Source organism: Typopeltis vanoorti, chromosome 12 (genome assembly GCF_054136105.1).
Source record: "Typopeltis vanoorti isolate ZY-2024b chromosome 12, IOZ_Tvanoo_1.0, whole genome shotgun sequence".
NCBI classification, from domain to species: domain Eukaryota; kingdom Metazoa; phylum Arthropoda; class Arachnida; order Uropygi; family Thelyphonidae; genus Typopeltis; species Typopeltis vanoorti.
Genome location: NC_143560.1, coordinates 62528437 through 62554555, shown reverse-complemented (window position 1 = coordinate 62554555; position 26119 = coordinate 62528437). Strand labels below are relative to the sequence as shown.

Below are 26119 nucleotides of genomic sequence, written 5' to 3'. Positions count from 1 at the left end.
TTGCAAGTTCAATAAATTGATTGATAGTTCGAACCTGTGCAAATTTTTCTTTCCAAGGAGGAAAGCATCCCCATGCCTTCTTGAAGCAACTGCTTATTAAATGTCAAAGAAAAAAAAAATCTTTTGTTCATAGAAAATATGTGTTTTGCTCACAGCAGTGTAGACAACTAGCATATATTTTCATTCTCTAGATTGCCACATTTAATAAAATTAAAAAAAAAATGATTGCAACAATTGCTTTTTTGGTAGATCATGTAGTATTCTATATTTATAAAATTGAATATTTGCTAGGTATTCATATATACTTCATTAAGTGTAAATTGATTTCTTAATACATATTTTAAATAGCAAATGCTCATTTTTTTTAATAACTCAAAACAAAATAAAATTACTTTTTTTCTGCTGTGGAGATAGTTTTCACAAATACAAATTTTACACAAAAATTCTACTAAAAAATATACATTCAATAAATATACTGTATTGATGAATTTTCAAAAATGTACCTGCCTGGTATGGAAGGGACACAATAGATATATGGACAAGCAAACTCCCATCTGATATACAATATGATATACAGCCTAGCATGAATGTTAAGAAAAGTGATATTAAACTGATACTCAAATAGAAGAGAAGATATTGTGCTAGTTCTTTAATCTAAAATAAATAACCTCTTAAATAAATGTGTAACACATCTTTAAGAATGATCACTCAAATTAAATAATAGCTGCAAAAAATTTGCTATGAAAAATGTTATCTATGAGAGTCAACATGGATTTGTGAAAGGGTGCTCTTGTTTTAGCAATATGCTAGCCTTTTATAATAAAGTTACAAGAACATTAGATGAGGGAAAGGCATATACTGCAATTTTCTTAGACTTGGCGAAGGCATTTGACAGGGTGCCACATGATAAGCTGATATTTAAGTTGCAGCACATGGGTCTGGATGTCAGATTGGTCAACTGGATTGAGGATTGGCTGTCTGATAGGTATCAGAGAGTTGTGTATGGTGGAGCAGGTTCAAGGAGGCAGAGAGTTGCAAGTGGGGTCCCACAGGGCTCAGTACTAGGACCTATATTGTTTAACCTTTATATCAATGACATAGCCAGTGGATTGCAGGGGGATATTCAGTTGTTTGCGGATGATGCGAAGCTGGGAAGGATTATTAGTAATAGTGCAGATGTGGTAGCCCTGCAAGAGGATTTAAATAAGCTAGATAGATGGGCAAATGAATGGGAGTGTCAGTTTAATGCAGCAAAATGTAAGGTCTTGAGGTTTGGGAAACATCGATGGGATGCTGCATACTCTATGGGAGGAGTTATACTGGAGGAAGTAGGGGAGACAAGAGATCTGGGGTTGATGATTGATAGAAACCTGAAGTTTAGGGGACATATTGCAAAGGTGGTGAAGGTAACACAGAGGATTGCTGCAATTATGAGAAGGACACTGACCTGCAGAGATAAGAGGGTTATCATTCCGTTGTATAAGTCTCTGATCAGACCACACTTGGACTATTGTTCTCAGATTTGGTCCCCAGGATTTGAAGGGGATAAATTAACTGTGGAAAGGATACAAAGACAGATGACAAAGATGGTTTCAGGACTGTACAAGAATAGTTATGAGGATCAGCTGAGGGAATATGGACTGCAGATTTTGGTGGATAGAAGAAGGAGAGGTGATATGATTGAGACTTTTAAACTGTTGAGAGGTGGTTACAGGGCTGACACTGGGGAGTTCTTTCGCTTGGTTGAACAGTGGGAAGGAGTGATGAGAAGAGGCCATCCCTGGAAGTTACGAAAGGAAACTGTGAGCAAGAGGGTAAGGAGTGGTTTCTTTGCATGGAGGGTGGTTGAACCGTGGAATGCATTGCCTGATGGAGTGGTGGGAGAGAACAGTCAATGAGTTTAAAGAGTGGTATGATAGACTTTGTGTTTCTTAGGGGGGGACCTCCCCTCGATGAGTCTTGACAGACTTTATGTTCTTAGGAAGGACTTCCCACGATGAGTCTTTTGACTCCATGATGGCCTGAATAATAATAATAATAATAATAAAATCTACAATAATAATAATAATAAAACCATGAAGATAGTAAATTAAATATGAGAAGAAATAATAATTATTATTATTATTATATAGACACCCACTTTACAGGCACATGGATAGGTTGGGTCTTCTTGCTCATTGAAGATCCAAACTATCCGCACGATATCTATTGTACCTCTTCTTGAGCTCATTAACACACAAAGCTCTTGCAACTAACTCAGAAAACACATTTCACTCATTCACTACTCTTCAAGTGAAAAACATAGACCTCACAAACTTGTTAACTACATTCTTTCTCAATTTCCAGACTGACCTCTTGTTCTGTTCCTTTTAGCCAAGTGCTGAAATATTTCCTCTGCTTCCATTCTATCGCATCCTTTTAGTAACTTAAATGTTTCTATCATATCCTCTCTTGTACACTTGAAAAGTAAGTTTTGCAACCCACAAACTCTCAATCTATCATCATAGGGAGCATTCCACAGATCACTTGCCATCTTAGTTACTTGCCTTTGGATCCTCTCCACCACTTCCTTCTTCCCAAGAAATCTAGATTACCAGACATGAGCATAGTAATTCAGATATAGACATAAAAAATGATAACTTCCTTAACTCTGCTTAAGTGTATTTTTTAGTGTCCAAATAACCCTATGAACACGGTGGCAATCTTAACAGTATGCCTTTAAACTTTAACTATTTACTACCATCCAGAATCCCGAAAATCATTTTCTTGGAGTACAGTTCCATCGGTGTGGTACACAGCTTGTAATCTATTCATCCCAAAATGCATAATTTTACATTTGTTTGCATTAAACTAACATGCATTATCTTTAACATTGGCAGCCTGTTTAAATCATCCTACAAGCTCCTCTTTGCATCATCTTGATTAACTATTCTGCTACTCAATTTTGCATCATCAGCAAACAATTGAATATTTCCTTTCAAATTATTCTTATACATTTATGTTCAAATTACTGAACTGTTTTTTCCTGAATTCTGCTCCTCCATATGCTACTTTTTACTACAGCTATCCTTCTATCCATATTACCAGTTTCATATCCATCCCCATTAGTTCCAATTTGCATACTGAGTTTCATGTGGTATTCTGTCCTCTGAGTTGGAAATTTATTATAAAAATCATCCTGCAAGCTCTCTACATCATATTGATTAACTATAATGCTATTCAATTTTGCACAGTTCAGCAAACAACTGAATATGAGGTCCAACACAAAAAAAAAAAAAAATGAGACTAACCCTATAGCTTGGGAATGGAGAATGGGAGGGAAGAGACAAAGAGATGGTTATAGAGCATGTTCTAACCTGTCACCCTGAGACAAGGCTCAACTCCATGGCTTTACTCAGTACTAGTGGATGCGTGTCCAAATATGGATGTTTTCTTACCCTCTGTCAGAAAAGTTGGAGTGCAAGAATGAACAGCGAGTTAACATCAAGTTTCTTGTGAAACTGAAGAAATCTGCAATGGAAACTTTTCAATTATTGACTGAGGGTTATGGTGAAAAGTGCACGTCTTGTGCATGCATTTTTGAATGGCACAAATGATTTTCGGAAGGCAGAGAAAGCATGAAAGATGATCTCCCATGCCACCCACACACAGCAGTTACTGATGACAACATTAAAAAAAGTGCAAAATGTGATTCGAAAAGACAGAAGTTTGGGTATTCGAGCTGTAGTTGAGAAAGTTCATTTGGACAGGAAAAGTGTTCGACGCATTTTAACAGAAGAATTGAACACGAAAAAGGTTTATGCAAAAATAGTTCCAAAAATGTTGTGAGATGAACAAAAATAACATTGCAAGGAACTGTGTTTTGACCTTTTGCAGTGCATTAACGATGAACCAGATTTGTTGAATTTAGTAATTACTTGATAAAACTTGGATATTTACATATGATTCAGAAACCGAGCAGCAATCAATGCAGTGGAAGTCAGCAACATCTCTAAGACCAAAAAAATCACGCATGAATCATTCGAAGTTTAAGGCCATGTTGATTGTTTTCTTTGATATCCAGTGTATTGTAATGGCAGAATGGGTTCCCAGCAGCCAGTTGATAAATCAGCAGTATTACCTGACTTTATTAGCTTGAAGTCTTGATGAAATTTCACGAACACATGAGAAAGAAATTACCAGAATTGTGGAGAAACAGTTGGATTTTGCACCAAGACAACGCACCAGCCCACAATGCTTTGTCTGTGAAGCAGACAAAGCATTGTGGGCTGGTGCGTTGTCTTGGTGCAAATCACGACATCACTGTGCTTGAGCACCCATCCTATTTGCCAGACCTGGCTACCTGCAACTTCTACCTCTTCCCAAAGATCAAGTCGGTGCTCAAAAGAACCCATTTTTTCAGTAGAAGATGCGAAAGCAAAAACGACAGAGATCCTCAACAGCTTTTCAGAAAATGATCTGCGGAATTGCTTTGAACATTGGCAGCATCATATGCAGCTGTGTGTCAATTCAGAAGGGAACTATTTTGAAGGAGATCGTAGTTGATTTTCTCAATTTGTTAAATAAAAAGAGATACAGGCACAGTCTCATTTTTTCTGTATCAGACCTCGTATTTCCTTTCAAATTATTTCCTACACATTTATGTACAAATTGCACAGCAGCAATCCAAGCACAGAACCTTGTAGCACACTGCCAATTACCTGCTTTTTCCTGGATTCTGGATTTCCATATACGACTTTTTGATATCTGTCCATCAGCCACCCTTGTATCTATATCACCAGTTTCATATCCATTTCCATTAGTTCCAATTTGCATAACAGACTTCCATATAGTATTCTGTCCAACGCCTTTGCAAAAATCCAGCAATGTCATCATATAGCCATTCCCTTTATACAACTCAGCTGTCACCCTATTATAAAAAGTTAGTAAATTACTAGGATATAACCAATGTTCCCTCTAAGGCTGTGTGCATGTGCGTGCACACACGTTTTACAACTAGCGCACAAAGCAAAAAATATGCGCACACTAGATTTTCAAGATGAAATTAAAATTTATTAATTAAAGAAGTTCCACCTAAACATTAACCTATAAATTCTTTAAAAAATACGGTCACTCTGCAACGCTCAAGCCTATAACCTTGCATTTTTTATTACTTAATGGAAGTTGCACAAAACTTATAAATTACTAACAGTAACCCTATTTCAGGTTAGCGATTTGATGCCAAAGTGAAATGGGTGTGGCTTAAATGTGTAATTTTTAAGTAGCATATAGAATGGTGCACGGTTTGTTTACTTCTCAGGCCTGACTCATGGAAAATTCCCAAACGTGATTGGCTGATCAAATTAGTTCAAGATCATGACGAATTAAAACAATGGTTTCATAATTTTATTAAAATAATTAAATACTTTTAAAAACTTAAATTAGAGTGCAATTAAAAATATTGTAGCATTTCAAAATTCTCTAATTTTTAAAGGAATTTTAAAATAGTAGACTAAATAATAACATTCGTGTACACGCATTGAGATACAACCAAGTTAATTAAATCTAGCCTCTAGGCATATCTTTTAGCTCTTGTGTTGCCCTCGGCAATGTTTAGTGTTGGTTCAGCCTTTGCCTTGCCAAGTTATTCAGTGAATAGTGTACATTTGTAAATTTATAAAAACAATAAAAAACATTCTTTAAATAACAAAATTGCAAAAAACTGATGCACCATGTCAAATTCAAAGGAAGCAAGAGGTGTGAAGCGAAAACGAATTGCTAGCTGCTTTAAAAGTGAATGGCTGGATAAAATAGTGAAAACTGCTACGCCAAAAGCTCGTGAGTTGATAAACATTCAGCTGCGCGAAATATTTATGTATGATGCTAAAATTGGTGTTGTTTGTATTTATTGTCATGATGCAAAGGTTGCTGAGGATTTTGCTAATGGGAAGAAGTTTGATGTCACTTGGAAATTGAACTTTTTGAAACACCATTTGACAAGTAAAATACAACTTAGGTAACAAAATTGTTCATTGCCAGCTACAGGAGTACTGCGTATGCTACGTGAAAGTTCAGATGACTGAGAGAGAAAACGATCAAACCCAGAGCAGATTAAAGTTCTTATTGACAGTGTCTTATTAGTTGTTAAGATGAATAATCTTTATTCAGTTCAACATATTAATGAACATATGGAAAAGTATGTTCAACTCCCAGACAGCTGGTGAAGCAAAAATTATGCATTTGAATTTCTGGAAACAATCAATTTAATTGTTGAAAATGACATGTTTGAGCAAATTGCATCTGCAAATTTTTATACCTTAACCATTGATGAAAGCACTGATATAACTGTTAACAAATGTCTCATTCTCTATTTTAAGTTTAGACCTAAAGATTGTAATGAATATAAAACATATTTTGGCAGAATAATTCAGTTGCAGGCATGTGATGCCTCCTCCATTGTGTTAGCTATTAAACAGTTTTATCAAGAAAAGAAACTTCATTTCCAAAAAATGGTGATGTTTGCCTCTGATGGAGCCGCAGTGATGCTGGGCAAAGTTAATGGTGTCGCTACAAAACTTAAATTAGAAGTTCCACATCTTGTCCAGCAACACTGTGTAGCTCACCGTGAGGATCTGGGGATCTGTGATACGTGGAAGGAAATTAAACTAATCAGAGATATTGATACATTAATGAGAACAGTGTACACACTCTTTTCTCATTCCACAGTGAAAAGACATGAATTTAAAGAAATTGTTGAGGTGTCTGAAAATGAAGCTATTGCCTTCAGACCACTCAATGAAGTGCGGTGGCTATCCAGACATTTTGCATTACAGGCAATAATAAGAAACTTTGAGGGACTGATCACATATTTTGAAAAAGACAAATCAAATGATCCCATGGTTAATTATTGTCACGATAAATTAACTAATGTGACATTCAAAGTAGCTGTTAATGTTTTAAGTGATGTTTTTGAAGAAATGGCTTCCCTGTGCAAAATCTTACAAAGGAGTAACCTTACACTACTATTCAGTCATCATTTTGTCAGAGGGAAGATTAACAAAATCAGGAATCAGTATTTAGAAGGTGACGTTTGCTGGAGTGACAGAGTAAATGCTTTACTTAAACAAGAAGAGACTGAACCAGTAGATACTAGGCCCCTGTTAAATTTTATAAATTGTTTATGTGCACATTTAGAGGACAGATTCCCTGAGAATGAGATACAAGAATGGTCAGTGTTTGATATCTCCTCTGTTTCACATTGTGATTTCTCATTTGGTAGTGAACATGTTAATGCCCTTTGTCTTAAATATCATGATTTTCTGGATGATACTACAGAAATAATTAGTCAGTTTAATGATTTCAAATTTTCTCTACAAGAAAAAATTAAATGCAAAATGATATCAAATTTTACACAAATGGTTGTATTTGCTCTTCAAAATGAGCAGTTTTGTGATTTGGCAAAGTTGATGGATATTGGAGGAACCTACCTTCCTTGCATCTAGTGCAGACTGTGAGTGAGGTTTTAGAGTAATGAATCAAATAAAAAACCAGCTTAGAAACCGTTTAGGAGAATGTCATTTGGATATGCTAATGAGAGTGAAAAGTTACCAATTATATGGAAATTCAATTAATTTAGATAGTGTGCATAAAGAGTAGGTGAATGCCAAAGACAGAAGAGAGAAAAAATAAAGAGATAGAAGCTAGAACTAAACAAGATGAGAATTAGTAACGGACTTATTATGGATGTTTAACAAGGTGAGAATTAGTAATGGGAATATTTTATTATGTCTGTTTAGAGTTATTTGCAAAGTTAGAAAATTTAATTAAAGGCAATCAGTCACTAGTGCTATCTTTTTTTTTTTTATTTTATTTCTTACTTCTAATCAGATCAATATTAAATACATATAAAATATTTATGTTAGCTCTGTGATTGATGTCACACAACTTACTTGGTGATGGTAATAATACACACACTTAGAATCCTATCTAGTACAGTCGGTATCGTGTTGGCCTCGCATGCATGAAGTCCCCGGATCGAGTCCTGCCCAAGGCTTGTGAATCGTGATTTCCAACGGTTTACTGGGGAGGCTACTGCCGTGTGTGGGAACATGGTGGGGAGTTGGGGTGACCTGGTTGACGTCCCATTGACACCAGAAGGTAAAGAGTGAACTAATATCTTTTAACTTTTTTGTTTAAATGATCAGTATGGTGACTTGTATGGGTGTGCACATACTTTTCAAAAGAAGGCAAATTTCTGCACACACTCACAGCAAAAAATTAGAGGGAACATTGGACATAACCTTATATTTGGTCTAGAAGACCAAAATATAAGGTTTGCCCATATTGGCATCCTGAAAAGTAACAGACTAATTCGAAGGAAAATTATCAATAGGAATTAATAATGTAAACTTTTCATGTCATACTGTCACTCTCTTCTTTACTCCTTGAGAGGAGATACATATCACTAATTTGATGGTTACATTGATGAACTTGAATAAAAATAAGCATACAGTTTCTTTAGCAGTTTAATCTATTTGTCAACCAGTAAATGATTTATCTAATCTTGTTTCAACTCTGTGATGAACTGTGTTTAAAACACTGTTTTATTTTTCCTTATTAAAAAAAAAAGGTTAACCACATGTTAATTAGATTTATGGGTTAAAAAAAACAAAAAAAAAAACTATTAGCTATAAACAAACTAAAAAAAAATAAAACTGAATCACTAATCCTAAATACCTGAGATGTACTAGTAAAGTTTGTCATTTCTTTATGAGAGTAACCTCACTAGTTATCAAGAACAAATATATCAGCTTTATTCAAAAATATTTAAAGATATCAGAAAGGAAGCTTTGTAAATAGATAGATAGGACAGCCATAAACCTTGCTAGTTATCAAAAATATAATTCTCACATAATATATCAGCTTTATTCAAAAATATTTCAAGATGCAAGACAGGAAGTTTTATACATAGATAGAAGGGACAGCAATGGGCTCTACTCTGTCTGCCCCTTGCCAGTATCTGGATGTAGGCCATGCATAGTTTTGAGGCAGTTGAACATTCAGTGATATGACACTTTATTAAATTACATTATTTTTTTAAATCTGATTAAGTCATTCATTTCATGTATGGCTTTGCATTCTTTGTAATTTTTTTTTTAAATTATTACATAAACAGAATAATTCCACACTCTTCTCATAAACTTAAAAAGATTTTTCTGTACCTCAGAACTAATTTAAAGTTCTCTGTAAATATGGTTTTGATAACCTCAATTTTCAAGGTACAGCTCTTTGTAGTAGCACAAAATCTAACAATCTGCAATGCATATAGATGGCAAAATATCAAGAAATAAGGATAAATCCTATGGTAAGAAACAAAAGAAACCCTGTAGAATGAATGCACATAGCAAGTGTTCAAAATGATCTCTATTGCCAGCTATTCAGCCTTTAAGACATCTCATTGTTGATGCCTCATGCACTTGAGGATGACAGTGTGTGTGCATGTTTACCATATTTGTGCAGTTCATCGACATTCCTCCTTAGAAATGTTGATGACTGTGGCGGGCAACTGGAGTAGAGTACACAAACAAATAAAAATTCATAGAATTTAGATCAGGTGACCAAGAACGACATGTAATTAGTCCATCTTGACCAATTCATCTTTCAGCTCTGTCATGCTTGAACCTCATATGTCTCCTCTTCAATCCTCCTTACCAGGGGAATATCAAGCATATTATAGAGGATGTTTTCTACTGGGTTGTTCAAGAAGTTGTGATATCAAGGTCCTGTAAGTCTGTTTGGCAAAATATACATTCCTGTAAAAAACTTCCTTCAGAGATATCTGGTCATGCATTAATGGAGAATTGCCATTAAACAAACGTATGCAAATTTTGATTGGTCCACATGTGATTGTTGTAATAATTGAAAATACTGTCAAGTGAATATTGCCTCAGCTATGAAAAACACAAGAGAGAAATTGTTTATCTGGTGGAAATTGCTGACAAAAATACCATTTGATAATGATCATCATCTGATAAAATGCTTGAACTCACTGGAAATGTACGGGTAAAGCTGATTTTCCGGCTCTAGAAACAAAACATACTTTCCTCACCTTCTGGTATCCTCACAATTTTTCATTCTATTCTTCATTTTGGTGTGCCAAAACTGTGCAATGCTCACAAAGACAGTGATGAAGAGAGCAGTGTTCAAAAGCATGGAATTCGATATCCAGGGATAGCTTCAATGATAAAGTTAACATGCTTCGTGTTCATTTCTTTTGGCTTTTCCATAATAAGAATGCACAACAGGTATTTCAGTAAATATGAACCCTTTCCTCCTTCCATTGCACAATGCTGATATATGACTTAGGGACACTAGCACAAATAAATTATACTTTCCAAGAAACTATATATTTATTTAATTCTTTATCCAAGTGTAAGTAAACAAAATTTGCATGTGAAGTATCATTATAACTAGGCTACTTGAATATAGAAGCTGATGTCTTCACATCAATTGCCTTAGTATCCCATAATGCAAAGCACACTTCCTTTCAAAGGTGCATAATGCTGTGCATTAAGGGAGGGTTTTTACCAGACTGGTTTCAACCCTTGTAGAGGTCTCATCAGTGGGAGCTGGACCTAGGAAGATACCAAGGTTAAATTAATGCAAAATTCATATATTTCTCATATACAAGTAGTAAAAAGCATATCACCTTATTATCAAAATACCCTGAATCAGAGATAAGATGTATATTTCACTTTGTTAGAATGTTGGTTCATATGGTTCATATTCAAACTTTGTTTGCTTATACTTGGATAAAGGATTAGACAAGAATGTAATTTCTTGGCAAACGAAAAAAACTATCTACAATTGAAACAAATAGCAGCTGCCACTTTCTCACAAACTGGACAAATTTATTTGACTGAACGTAACTCCAGATGCATACTGAATGTGATTCTGGTTGTTTCCAATCATGTGATTCATTTGCATCTGTCTGTGTGTTCATGCTATAACTGCCAAGGATTATATCTCACAAATGGTGTTTCCTGACCCATGTTTATTGCAACCTTTTTATTGGTTTTGAAGTATAGACTATTTCTTTTAAAGTTTATCACAGGTGTGGAATCAACCTATATATTTATTTATTATTGCAGTTTACATTGATGTCTTTTTGTATATTTAATATTTTTAGAGGCCACCATTTGGTTCTAAAAATGAACCTTCTAGTAAATTTTGGAATTTTCGTGATATAGAACTAATGGCTAAGAAATGCAACACTGATCCTGTCTTTCTCGATGCTGATTTCGGTGAGTCATAAAAGTATATTAAACTGTTAATGCAGATATGTAATAAGAACTTATATAATTTAACATTTAGATCTCAGTATTGAAATGTAATGTTGTAGCATTCCCTTTTCAAAAAGTTGCAGGAAAAAAACTTTCTTTTATTCAATATCAGATAATTTCTTTATAAGGCATATTTGTATTCTGTAATTTGAGGTTGTGGCAGTGAAACACTGCCATTTTTTGTTTCTTTTAATTGACAGGGAAGTACCAGTAAAATATAATTTGTATAGTTACTCAGGTAACTTGAGAAATTTGATTATGCATCTACTGAGAATTTGCTTATGAGAGAAAGGAGAGATGAGAACCAACCAATTTGAAACAGCTGTCAGGCCAGTGAAACCTAATTAAAGCACAAATAAAAGGCAAACATAGGGCTCCCGGGCAGAGATTGTGTCTTTTAAGTAGTGCATATGAAGACCACTCCAATGCCAAAGGTTATACTCTCATAAGCTCTGTGGTAAATTTTCGAAACTGTTAAGTTTCTTTTTCTATTTGGTTATAAAATATGGATTATAATATGTAATTTGTATAGTTTAGATATTGGTTCTAATTTTGGAAGTTTGAAGTGAAATGCTTAAACTAAATATACACACTAATTGTAGAATCCAAGTTCATTGTATTCATATTCAAAAAGCAGAAAAAATTGCAGTTGAGATCAATCCCCCCCCCCTAAAAAAAAACGAAATTTAATATTCAAGTAAATGAATATGTAAACACATTTTTAAGTTTCCTGAAAAGAAAAAAATATAAGTTTATAGTTATTATATTTCAAGTCTTGTATCATCCCTGAATAAAGAAAAAAATTCTGTCCTTCCTCTATTCTATTTTCTTTTCCTTCAGAGTTGTAGTTTACTTATCCTGTAGCCTTTGAGTTGGCAGACTAGGAATAAGAAGGTCCAGAAGGTAAATCATCACCATTTACTAGAAAGAAGGGTAGTAAACAATAAGGATATAAGCTATAGGCACTAAAGTAATTCACAGATTGATATTTCATTATAGGTTATTAACAAGTATGTTTCATCTTCTTTAGTCCTGATCAGATAACACCTGTGATTAAGTTATTTGTTAATTATTACAAGAGGCAGTAAAATCAGTGCTTATTTATACTTTGAACAAAATAGTTGGTAAATGTCTTAATATGCAATAAAACTCGATATACATTCTCTTTAGTGGGTATGTTTTTTTTACCCTAGTGGATACATTTAACAACTTCTACTGAACTCAGCAGTACAAAAAAGCATTCATAAAGCAACTTAATGGATGAAGTACTGTTGTATTTTTAGTTAATATGATGAAGTCAAGAATGCTATTATTATTATTATTGCACAAGCACCTCCATGGTGTCCTAAGACATCATGGGAGCCCCAAACTATCAACAATAGCTATTGCACCTCACCTTGAAACTGTTAACAGACAAATCACTCATAACTGACTCAGGTAACCCATTCCATTAATTACAACTCTCCAAGTGAAAAATCTAGTCCTCACACCCTTGGTAACCACACTCTTACCCAACTTCCAGGGATGACCTCTTGTTCTGCCTGCTCTAGCCAAGTGCTGAAATATTTCCTTTGTATTAATTCTATAAAATCCTTCAAGTTACTTAAATGTTTCAATCATATCCTCCCCCTTTTTTTTTCTGCTATCAAACTAACTTTTGCAAACCCTCAATCTATCCTTATGGGGAGCACTCCACCAACCACTCATCATCTTGAACACTTGCTACTCTTGTCCTCTCCACCACTTCTTCATCTCCGATCAGCGATCAGACCCGCGAACAGTAATCCAGGTGTGGTAGTATCATGGCTTTATAAAGAGAAATGATATCCTTTGTCTCTGGTTGTTAGTATGTTCTTCAATAACCAAGCAATCCTGTGAGCTATCCTGGCTGCTTTAGCAATATGCCCTCTAAGCTTCAATTTTCTCTCTGCTACTATCACCAAATCCCTAGTTTCATCAGTTTCCTAGAGGAATTTAATGTTGAAAACTTTACACTTTTCAACATTAAATTGACATCCATTATGTTCTGTCCATGCTGTCAGACTATTTAAATCACTCTGTAAGTTCTCACCTTGATTAACTATTACCCTACCTATCTTTGCATCATCAGCCAACAACTGAATATCTTCCTTCAAATTATCTTCTATATCATTTATGTACAAAGTAAACAGCAGTCGTCCATCCACAGAGCCCTGCAGCACGCTAATAGTCACCTGCTTTCTCCGGGATTCTGCTTCCCCTTATACTATTTTTTGGTATCTGTCCATCAACCATCCTTTTATCCATGTCACCAGCGTCCCATCCATCCCCATTTGTTTCAGTTTATATAACAGAGTACCATGTGGCATCCTGTCAAATGCTTTTGCAAAATCCAGCAATATCGTCATGTAGCCATTCCTTTTATCCAACTCAGTTGTCACTCTATTATCAAAAAATTAATCGATTACTAAGGCATGACCAATCCTTCACAAAGCCATACTTCCTCCTCCATTCCTGAATTCTGTTTTTGACCAACTTTTCTGGTACTTTTACCACCACTCCTGAGATACCTAATTGGTCTATAATTTGCTACCACAGACTTAGATCGTGTTTTAACAACTCTTTTAACATCAGCTTGAGATCTAGTTGAGGAGTAGTATTTGTCAAATATTTACTAAACTGTTTACTAGCTTGGTTGTATACATTAGCATCTGTGTTAATTGTTATGTTTATTAGCTTATCTAACAGACCGGATTCTGTAGAACAGATGGAGTGAGCTTTTCTCATAATTTTCAGTGCCATATCCTCATGTGATGGATGATGATGTGAGGATAATTGGATATACTGAAATGCAGACTTCCAATAGACCAAAAATTGAATAGTCCTAGTAAGAATATGCATTATTAACATATCCAAGAAAGGAAGACAGTTTTTGATTCTTGTTCAATAGTGAATTTGATGCTGCTGCTGCTGCTGTAAATAGAGCTAATTTTTATTTAAATTCTATATTAGTTCAGTCTTTTAGTTCAGGTAGGAATTAGATAAGTAAGTAGTATCATTAAGCAGGAGTTGCAAAAAAAATTTATTATGGAGGGTATAAGAAGAAAGGTGCCTATCATGGTAAGGAAGGCAAGGTCAGAATATGAGAAGAAAGTAACTGAGCAGGTCAAAGGAAATCCCAATGAGTTCTTTCATTGTGTGGCAGGTAAGAGGAAGAATGACTATGGAAGGATAACTTTAATGAATGCTGATGTAAGGTGACAGAAACAGACAAAATAGTTGAGTTACTGAGTGACCACTTTGCAAGGATATATCATCCAAGTGAGGAGACGTTACAACATTAGTCTTCTCTGCATCTTTTCCTATATCCTCATCACTGTGAAAATGCTGTGACCAAATCTGTGCACATTAATCCATATGAGGCCTAATCAGCTCTGTGTATTATGGAACCAGAACCTTTTATTTCTGCACATTAAGGTCCTCTTCATCATTGCCAGAATCTGATGTGATGACTTCACAACTTATGCAATGGGACCACTAAACTTTAGATCCTCGTAGAAAGGCTTATACGTTGGTTATACATGATTATTAATTAACTTAAGGAATTCACAACATACACTGGAATATAAATTAAATTAAACTTTAATATATATTTCCAATATTTCGGCAGCGTCACGTTGACATCTTTAAAGGAACTTAAAATAATGACACGTGCAATCAGGCAATACACACAGTAAATGAGGACAAAGCAAGGAAGCTATTGTGTCTCCTAAAAGTCCTGATGGTGTCCCCTAGCAGGCTATGTAGGTATTCTTGGCCGTTGGGCTGAAGGTTTCCTGATATACGTCTCCCAAATTTGGGGCAGTCTCATACAACCAAATTTGTTGAGGTTTGGCATGTTTCTTAGGGCTGAGGTTGATTCCATGAAAAGTCTTTCAAATTTGAACTTGCTATGGTATGTTATTGTGGCTTTCTTCCACCGTATTCTGTGGCATGTATCCAGAACATGGTATCCTTGTCCACCATCAAGGCCTCTTATTTCCTCAACTTCCTCCAAAATTTCCCCACCAATTATATACTTTGTATCCTATTGTTGCCTACCAAATTTCAAAATCTTACACTTTGCAACATTGACCTGATAGTTCCATACAGTGTTGCCACTCATATAATCTGTTCAAGTTCTGTAAGGCTGCAACATCTGCTTGATTCCTCTTCACTCGCCCCAATTTTGCATCATCTGCAAACAGTTGTAGATCACCAGTTAAACCTATCCAAATTTCATTAATATACAAATTAAATAACACCAGTCCTAAAACTGGCCCCTGCACTACACCACTGATGACTTTCTGATAGCTATTCACCTATCTAACTCACTAGTCTGTCATCCAATTCCATCTGCTTCAGTTTACTGACCAACTTGTGGTGTAGCAGTCTATCAAAAGACTTTGCAAAATACAAGTGTACCACTGTATATGCAAATCCCTTCCTTGTCCAAAACATTTGGCACCTTGTTATAGTACATAAGCAAGTTGGTAAAACATGACCTCTTTAACAAACTTGTTCAGACAAACACAAAGATTACCATATTATCAACCCAGATTTGTATCTTAACTCTCACCATCCTCTCCAGTATGTTAACTACAACTCCAGATATACAGATAAGCCTATAATTTGTAACCTTATCACCACCTTTGTGAAGTGAACCAATTTAACCTTCCTTCTACTCTTTTGGTACTTATGCTGTTGAAGACTTGTTATACAGGTAGGCAAAGGCTGATGCTAACTGCTAAGATCATTCCCCTAAGAAACATGTTGATATATTTAGTCCTATTGACTTATTGACATCTAGCTTACTTAACACTTCATATACCTCCTGCTTACTCACTCGCCATTAAGTCTTCTCTCATTTTATTCTCTACACTTCAGCGTCTGATTTCACACTGACACTGAAATGTCCTGATCCTGATGAACTGCTGACTGAATACCTCGACTCTGTTCTCTGCAACAGTTACCAATCTTCTACTTCCATCCATTATCTCGCAATAATTATTCTTCTTTCTACTTGCCACACATAAAAAAACTCATGAGGGGTTTTCTTGGCCTTGTTTGCTAATTTCTGTTCACACTACACTTTTGCTATTCTTACTAACTGAGTCACTATCCTGGATTGCTCTTTATACTCTTCATGCAACTGATCATTATCATTATTCATCCTGTACTGACTTCAGAGCATCTTCTTCTTCTTCCAGATTTCATGCTTAATCTCCTCATTCATCCATTTCACGCCTACCTTATTCATCCTTTTGATCTTTGGAATACATTCACACATTAATGCTGTTAAATATTTCTTTGTAAGTTCCCAAGCAGCATTTATTTCCTTTCCACTGAAGTCCTCATTCCATGCTATAGCTCCAAGCTGTCTCCTAAGGTTCTCATAATCACCAGCCTTGTAATTCCATATATATCCTTTTCTCACAGAAGATGGCTGGCCAGGTGATCACTTCATTCATTACTCTTGCCAACTGGTGGGGAATGCAAAACCCCATTCTCAATTACATCCTCTGATAAAATATCATCATTATCATCATTGATAATTGAAATTCCTGCCATGTACCCTCAAGGAGTGTACAGGATATGATAGTACTACATGAAAAATTTACATCATTACTAACTTACTATCTACAAATTTCCTCCAAATGAGTCTGTTACTTGTCAAGACTCCAACATTATCAGATCTTATATTTCTATCATCTAAGGCACTTTGTACTGTATCAATCCATCTATATCTTGGTCTTCCTCTGGGTCGTTTTCCTGCCAACCTGGAGGAGAACACTTGTTTTGCTAATCGTTCCTCACTCATTCTGTTTAAGTGACCATACCACCTGAGTTAGCTCTGCTAACACATTCCTGGATACTGACAATGCCAAGTTCTTTCCTAATATTCTCATTTTAAATATGATATTGCCATTGATGCCATCTTTTCATGCCTCTAATCTTTCTCAGGACTCTCATATCTGCAGTCTCTAGTCTTTGGTTAAGTGCTTTATTTCTGACCCAGTTCTCAGAACCATAAGTTAAAACTGGTTTGAACAATGTCTTGTATACAGCTAATTTAGTGTTCTGAATAATCTCTCTCTTATTCCATATGAATTTATTCAGTTGACTTCCTACCATACCAGCTTTGTTGATTCTGTTGTCTTTTTCCATATTTAATTTATCATCTTCACTAAAATCGTGCCTAAGTAGCTGAAATGCTTTACTTGTTCCACAGGTTCTCCATTCATAATGCAGTTGACATTTTCAATGATTCTGCCTATTTTCATTGTCTTTGTCTTTTTATTGCTGACCTTCATACCATATCTATTACAACAGTTATTCAATTTAGTCAACGAATCTTGCTGACTTGTAACAGATTTATTTAGAACTATAACATCGTCTGCATAAAGCAAAGAGTTGACATTAACATCTCCAATTTTGATATCAGGTTTAATACCAATTTCCTTCATAATATGATCTATATAGATAATGAATAACAGAGGGGATAATGTACATCCTTGTCTCACACCAGATTTAATATTAAACCATTTTCCTGTACTTCCTTCAATCCTAACTGCTAATTTACAACTCAAATAAAGACTAAGTATTGCTTGATATAATGCTCCATTGACACCATATAACTGTAGCGTATTGAATAGCTTCTCTCTTGGCACCTTGTAATATGCCTTTTCCAGATCGACAAAACTTAAATACAGATCTTTGTTATATTCCCATGATTTCTCGACTATTTGTCGTAAAGTCATGATCTGATCCTGACAGCCTCTATTTGGCCTGAATCCAGCTTTTCTTCCACAATTCATCTCAAACGTTTCTCAAGTATACTAGCATAAATCTTACCAGGAACACTCAGTAGGGAAATATCTCTGTAATTCTCACATTCAGTTTTATTTCGCTTTTTATATGAGTACTATGAGAGCTCTACTCCAGTCATCGGGAATTTGTCCCTCTGTCCAGGCCTTCTGAACTATTGTTAAATTTTTTATATCGTGGAGTTATTGTAGATTGTAAGATAACCAAACCTTACTTATTGAACTAGTTAAGTGATTATACTTAATACTTAATATGTTTTCTCAAGCTTGTTTCTACCTTTGCTATCCATATCAATTCCAATTAACTTCTAACTACTTTGTAGCCACTACTATAATTGCTCGCATGGGCAAACTCGGTAGACAAAGAAATTGCTTCAGGTTAGAGCCAAAATTCTTTGTTACAATTCTGGAATTAACTCCGTATCAGAATTTGGAAAAATTTATTTGTTGAAGCTGCACCATCCACATTCTTAGACAAGAGAAGCTTCTTTGCCAGGAAGTTAATTCTCAGAATGACACACTTATTGACAATCAACAAATTAATATTTCCAATTACAAAACTTTATATGTATAAATTTTCCCTTACTGCAGTCATAACTGTCCCCGACTATTGATTCGCTCAGGTTGTATTTTAATGAGTGGTGCATTGCGATTTCAGATCAGGCAATTTGTTAGGTAAGAAAAAAGGTTTATTCATCACACTAATATGATACACAGTTATGAAGGATTACTTAACTAAACTGAATCTCTCTTACATAGTGAAGATCTGATCCTGACAGCCTCTATTTGGCCTGAATCCAGCTTTTCTTCCACAATTCATCTCAACCGTTTCTCAACTACTGGGCTATGACATACATTAGTACATTAACTCTACACTATACAATATCTCATTCTCAGACATGACACAATTCACAGATTGATTAGATTCTAAAGTCCTGTTTCAATGCATGTACGCCAATCACTGAGCATATCCACACATTATTGCTTTCTAACTCTTTCTAGTATACAAAGGAATTTAAAACTTCCTACATTACCGAGTAATTGGATCTCTCTGGTTTTTCCTCTTGATCTTTCATTAAATTCACACAGCTTGTTACCTTCTCCTGCAGTTTGCTGTCTTCAGAACAAACTGGCGATTATGATCACAAATCACCTTCTCCGATGTGGGCAAAGTTGCTATGCCAGGATCGATCCACTTGGTTTTGCATGTTGTTTCAGTCTGCACTAACTTTTCCACCATACTGATGATTATGCTCGCACTGGATCGCTATTCGTCCACTATTGCACTGGATGCATAGTTGCCACTGGACATCGTTCTTCTTGGCCGCACTCGCGTACTCCTCCTCCTCCAGGAACGACTGGAACAGGAATCCAAGGGAGAAAAAAGCAAAAGCCTCGAGTTGGCAGTACCAAGCTCTATATATCCATCCTGAGCTGTTCTTCCTACTACGTCACCTTTTCTGCCCGGCACCTAAATCTCTTGCATTCGGTACCATTCTCTCCTCACTGAGTTCTCCATGGGGACTTCCTGCACACAACTTAGTCTTCGAGTATGTGACTGTCTCAGGTTATGTTTATAAGCCAATTATCTCGTTGTATATGTCGATCTAACTTTCTCATGCTAACATATTTTTCACAAAATTTCAACTCTTGTAGGTTTTACAAGGACACATAACAATATAATACATAGGAGAATTTACAATTAACAGACTATTTCGTTTTTTTTCATTAAATTTCACCTATACCTATATACAAGTATTCTTCCAGAAATTTTGTTACCTGTTAAATCTGAATGAAATATTTTTACAATAAAATTAAACTTTTCATTCAAGATTTAACACTATGCCGTGCAGCCATTGTAAGACTTTTACATCTCCAAACTTGAGTATTTCTGGTTGAATATCATCTACTCCCGCTACCTTTCCACATTTCAGGCTTTTGATGGATTTTTCTACTTCAAGTATGGATATGTATTCCTGTCCACATGCCTGGTCAGTGTTTTTTGCCACTGTGCTGTCATCACTGCTTGTTTCATTTAGCAATTTTTTTAAAGTAATTATTCCATACTTCAAGAATATCTTTTGTCCAATTTTCATATCACCTTTATCATTTCTAATTCCTTTTAGCCCTCTTTCCTCCATTTCTGAGCTTCTTCAACAACCTCCAGAATATCTTGCCACCTTCTTGATATTTATTTTCTATGTTCTTACCAAAGTCCTCCCCTGACTTTTATTTAACCAGTTTTACACTGTATTCAGCTTTCTTACATTTGTCTCTGTATTCTCTAAGAGCACGCTGACTTATTTGCCAGGAACTTTTGATATACTTTCTTCTTTTCCTTCACTGCCTCTTTAACTTCCTGTGTCCATCATGGGGTTCTGATTTTTCTATACTTGCAGACAACCTCACCACATTCCTCTCTGGCTGAATCAATCAGGGTTTTCTTCAAGGTTTGCCACTGAATCTCCAAGGTTTTGTTCCTGTTTTCAAACTCTTTCATTTTTTCTTCAATAATCTTTGTGTATTTTAGTCTACAGTTCACATCTGAGAGCTGCTCAACTTTTATTTGCTTTAAAACTTTCTTACATGTTATTCTTTTCAATATGAAATTCAATTTTATCCTGCTCAAGACTAAATAGTGATCATTTCCAATTTCAAATCCTCTGTAAACTCTGGTGTCCTCCACCAGGGAGAAAACATTACTATCAACAATAACATACTCAATGAGACTTTTCTTATTCCTTACCTCTTCTCTCCATGTGAGTTTGTGCACATTTTTATGTTGGAACATGGTGTTAGTAATAACCAGTCCGTGTCCTGAGCAGAAATCCAACAAGTATTTGCCATTATTATTTTCTTTGCTCTTTTCTCCAAATTTTCCCAAAATATTTTTGTATGTCTGACAATCATTTTCTACTCAGCTATTTAGATCCCCAACAAGGGCAACTTTTCCTTTATCATTGTGTCAGTAGCTTTCTCTAGAGCCTCAAAAAATTCTTCCACTTCTACCTTAGTAGAACCTTCTGAACTATAGGCACAAATAAGTCTCATTGTCCAGTTCCCTATTCCTCATATTTGCCCACATCACTCTACTTGAGACTGCCTGCTATTGAAGACGATTAGCCTCATATTTAGTGTTGAATACTATGGCTACTCCTTTTCGTTGATTGTCATTGCCTGAATATAACATTTTGTATTTATTGCTCGGAAAGGTCTCACCAGTTTTTGTCTTTTTTGTTTCAATCACCTCTATTATATCGATCTGGTACTTTTCTAATTCCTCAGCTAGCTCCATTTCTTTGCCATTTGGGCTTCTTATGTTGATAGTACCGATCTTCAACCCTGGTGATATTGAGTTGGGGTGCATTTTAGTGTTGTTCCAGTAGCTGACTTTTCGCTGTTTGCCCTGGTTCCCTCGCAAACACAATGGGGTGGGGGCCTTGTTTAACCGGGCAATGCCCCAGCCGGAATGAAATTTTGTCATGTTGTACCATCATTTTGTATTTTGGTTTAAGCCAATAAGAATACAATTTGGTCGGCTAAATCCCAAACTGCCAGCCCATCCTCGTTTGTTCAGTATCTAGGTAGATATCCAACAGGGTGCACCACGAGAAGGTGAGGATTGGACATTAGGTCTGAAGACCTGGTCAGTTCTCCGCATTCCTTTAAAGGCTATGTGGAGGTCTCCTCTCAGTTATATAGCTTTGATCCTTCAGATCTAAAACTCTTGATTCTCACATGGACTTACACAATGCCTAAAATTGTTCTCTCAAGAACACAAGAAATTCACTTTCCTTGTTGTTCCTAAATCTCTTTCTCTATCTCTTTCTTTCAATCTGTCTTACGATAATTAAACTCAACCATAATGATCACACTTCCCTTGTTCATTTACTGAAGTTGCTTATACATTTCTTCATCACCACCCTCTACATTCCCTGGCCTATAGCAACATTCAACTAAATACTACTTCCTGTCCACTTCACACCACACTGCCTTAAAATCATTTCACTATTTTCCCTTTCATGTTTGACTTATATGGACTTAATGCCCCTTCAATCATTATCAGCAATCCTGCACCCTTCTTGGGAAATTATTTTATTGATCGAGTTTATTCAAACAAAAATTGATTTCTGATACTCCTTACATTTGTAAATAAACACAGCAGTTCACTTTTAGGTTTATAACCAGTCCTACCCAAGCCACTTGTTGGCTGTGATTTCCCCTATCACACCTTTCCTTGCTCAATCACCTTTAGCATTTCTTACCTCATATATATACTCAGTCTCAACTACTCCACTCACATCCTGATCCATTCCATTTCTGTGCTGATAATCCCCATATATATTCACTACTACTTCTGACATATGCTCTCTCTATGCTATGTTTTCCTGGCTTCCTCCATTTTTCCTGTTCCTTTTGCATTCCTGTTCTTTGTTTGCCCCTCACACTACTACTGTTTTCATTGCCAAGCACTTCCATCTCTTCCATTTCCACTCTCCTGGTCCTTCACTTCACCGCTTTCATCACACACACACACACTGCACTTCCATCTATCAACAGTTTCTCCACTTCACTCACTCCAAAGCTTCACTCACTTCACTCACTCCAAAGCTTCACTCACTTCACTCACTCCAAAACTTTACTCACTCAAATGTAATCCATCACTTTTGTACAGTTCTATTTTTCCTCAAATACATGCCACACATCCACAAACTTGACTCTCTTCTTCTCACACAGCTCTGCCATATATCATTCATGATTCACTCTTCATCTGAATTCATCTTTGTCTTACCTCGGTAACATGCTGAGAGCCTTTCCCGCTGTGCTGTTATCTTTCACTCTCCAAGGTAATCTCCTGATTTGAGTCCTTACATTCTCCTTATGTCCACTTGAATCATTTGTCCCAACAACCAAACTAATTCTCTTGCTTGTTTCCTCCTCATGTCCAAAGTATGAATTAACTTGCTCATTCTTCCTCCTGGATAGAAGACCTTATGGACTCTTTCATTAACCAATCCTCTAACAATGGAATCTCCATACATTGCTATTCTTGAATTACTCATCACCTCTTTTACCCTATTTTCTTTCATTCTATTCTTTTGCACATTTTCATTTGTTTCCACTAAATGTCTAATATCACTCTGCATGTTCCTCATTTCGTTTTTCATTTTGTATAACTGTTTCATTAAATCTTGCATTTCAACAATTTCACTCTGTGATTCTCATACTCTTGGTACCACTCATTCTGCAACACTTTACTTCTGTTTCCTCATTTATACTTCCTTTTGCTCCCCTTATCATTTACTTTTACTTCTACATTCTTGTGTTCTTTCATTCCTTCAGTCTTATTTGCTTTTGTTCCATTTACATTTCTTTTGTTTATGCTATAATTTTCATTCTTTCAGTCTGTTTTGCATTTTGCATTCACTGATAACTCATAGTCTAACAAAATATCACACTTTCTATGAATCCATATGTTCTCTTGTCTCCTGTTTAGTCTCTCCACAAAGACTTTGCCACACAGTCTGTTTTGCATTTTGCATTCACTGATAACTCATAGTCTAACAAAATATCACACTTTCTATGAATCCATATGTTCTCTTGTCTCCTGTTTAGTCTCTCCACAAAGACTTTGCCACACACACACACACACATGTTGCACTCACAAGATCAAACCATTTTTGAAAATCAATGTTAATTGGATTTGATCTTTGCAGTGCACGGTGTGCAGATTTTATTCGTACCACCATCGTGTTCCATTCAAGGCAATATTCAAAAATTCAATAAAATAAAGTCATAACAAATCCACAAAGCAAACAATCATGCAGGTACACTAAGCTACCAAAAAACAATATACTAAATATTCAAGCAATATCATCAATTAATACTCAAAATACCACTTATCTTTTCCAGAACTCTTTACCAGCAACACCTATATAGCAGCTCTGTTTTAAGATAATCAGATAGTTCTTTATAATTCTCACCATTAATGTTTGCCCAAAAGCCCTTTAACAATATTTCTAAATGATTTCCAAGTTTCTAGTTCTATTTAAGGGAAACATTTTGGGATCATGCTTTTTTCATTTTCAAATTCATTGCTGTAAGAGTTGCAACAGCTACAGAAGTGCAATTAAATCACAGTAATTAAAATTTTTGTAATATTACTAATTAATTCAGGATAAAATATTCTAAAAATCTATTGAAAAAGAATATGTATCTAAAAATATCCTTACATGATCAAATTTTTTGAATTGTAGATTTGGATGTATCATGAAATATTAGAATCACTTAAAATTAATTATGGTTTCGGGGGGGGGGGGGGGGTAATTGCATAATGTTATGAAGTCATTGGCTTCATGATATAGGACATATAGCCTCTCCCACTCAAATACCATCCGTGCCTTCTGCTGGAAGAACATGTTATCACAAATGAGGCTTTGGTGACCAGGTATTGCCAATATAAATCTGCTTGAGAGTAAACGCTTATGTATATATTGCACATCTGTGCTAAGGTAGCAGCCCCACCACCAGAATAGGAACTCTATGAGCTAACAATCTGTAAGTCTCCAAAAACGTATGTATTGTTTTCAAGTGATAAATTTAGAAATTGGATGCAACTTCACACTTCATAAGCATACTTCTCATAGGTATCTCCTTTGTATCAACTAAAGCTTGGAAAATTAGAACACAAATTGGCCAATGGAATGCTTAAAACACTCTATTAAACAGGAAAACTAACACAACTAAGAAAGGAGATGGAAAAATATAAAACTGAATTATTGGGGGTTAGCAAAGTAAGAGCCTCCATAGCTCAGTCAGTATAGACGAAGCCCTTTGGTCAGAAAGATCTGGGTTTGATTCCCATCAGTGACATGAGGAACCTTTATCTGGTGAGTTAGCCGGTCTCATACAGAGGTAGGGGATTTTTTCACCTGGAAACTCAGGTTTTTTGCCCCCCCCCCCCCCCAGAGCAGGCAAACCAGCCCTGTGAACACACACGGATTACAGTCATGAATACATCCCAGCCATATGTCGTTTCCTGAGCCTGGATAAAATTAGGGTTGGGGAAAGCAATGGTGAACTACTCTGCAAGAATCTCATCAGGGATACTTTGTGGGCAATGCCTACAAAGTCACCTATGGTCGTATGGTCGGAAACGACTGAAAGGGAAAATCAGTCAGTCAGTCAAGTAAGACAGAATGGTATTGGTAGAATAAATTTTTCCAATGGGAATGCATTTCTTTATTCAGAGATGCCTAATATAACTGATATACCAGGTGATTATAAAATAACATCAAGTATTCAGAGCCCTCTAGCAAATAATGTATTGGACGTAACACACCAATATTCAGTAGACATACACAGTGGAACATGGGGATTCGATTTAATGAAAAAAAAAAAGTACCAAAAGTCGCCGACAGGGGAAATTTTGGCGCTGCCAAATTAATTTTAGTAGGTGTGACTAATGAATGACTAAATGGCAAATGAGAGACAGCACACATCAGTTTCATGATGTTTATTGTTAATTACAAATGAGGTTCAATATGACCACCATTCTGATGTTCCAGAAACTGCATACGGTGCACGACATTTTCTACAGTGGCTTGCAGCATATCGGAATTGATTTGTCTCACGCGTAACGTTATTCGATCTTTCAAAGTTGGAATATCGGGTACATGTCCTTGATACACGATGCTTTTAAGAAATCCCCACAGCCAAAAGTCACAAGGACCGAGATCAGGTGATCTCGGTGGCCATGGCCTGGGAAATGCACGACTAATGATTCTTCTGTCAGAGAAACGTTGTCACAAAACACGCTATACCTGAAGTCCGATGTGGGGTGGTGCACCATCCTGCATGAAGATGGTCAAATCGAGACATCCTCTTTGCTGCAGTTGTGGAACCACAAAGTTCTGTAGCATATTGGCATACCTGTTAGCATTGATGGAACAG

General features: G+C 35.9%; 1 protein-coding gene across 1 annotated transcript in view; it reads left to right on the top strand.

Moving 5' to 3' along the window:
* The window catches only part of Surf1 (surfeit locus protein 1), a 152456-nt gene that overhangs the window by 110419 nt on the left and 15918 nt on the right, over positions 1-26119 (top strand). Inside the window, exon 7 of the mRNA XM_090401424.1 lies at positions 11168-11282. Within this exon, the coding sequence (XP_090257550.1) occupies positions 11168-11282 (115 nt within the window). The remainder of the gene's footprint in view (positions 1-11167; positions 11283-26119) is intronic.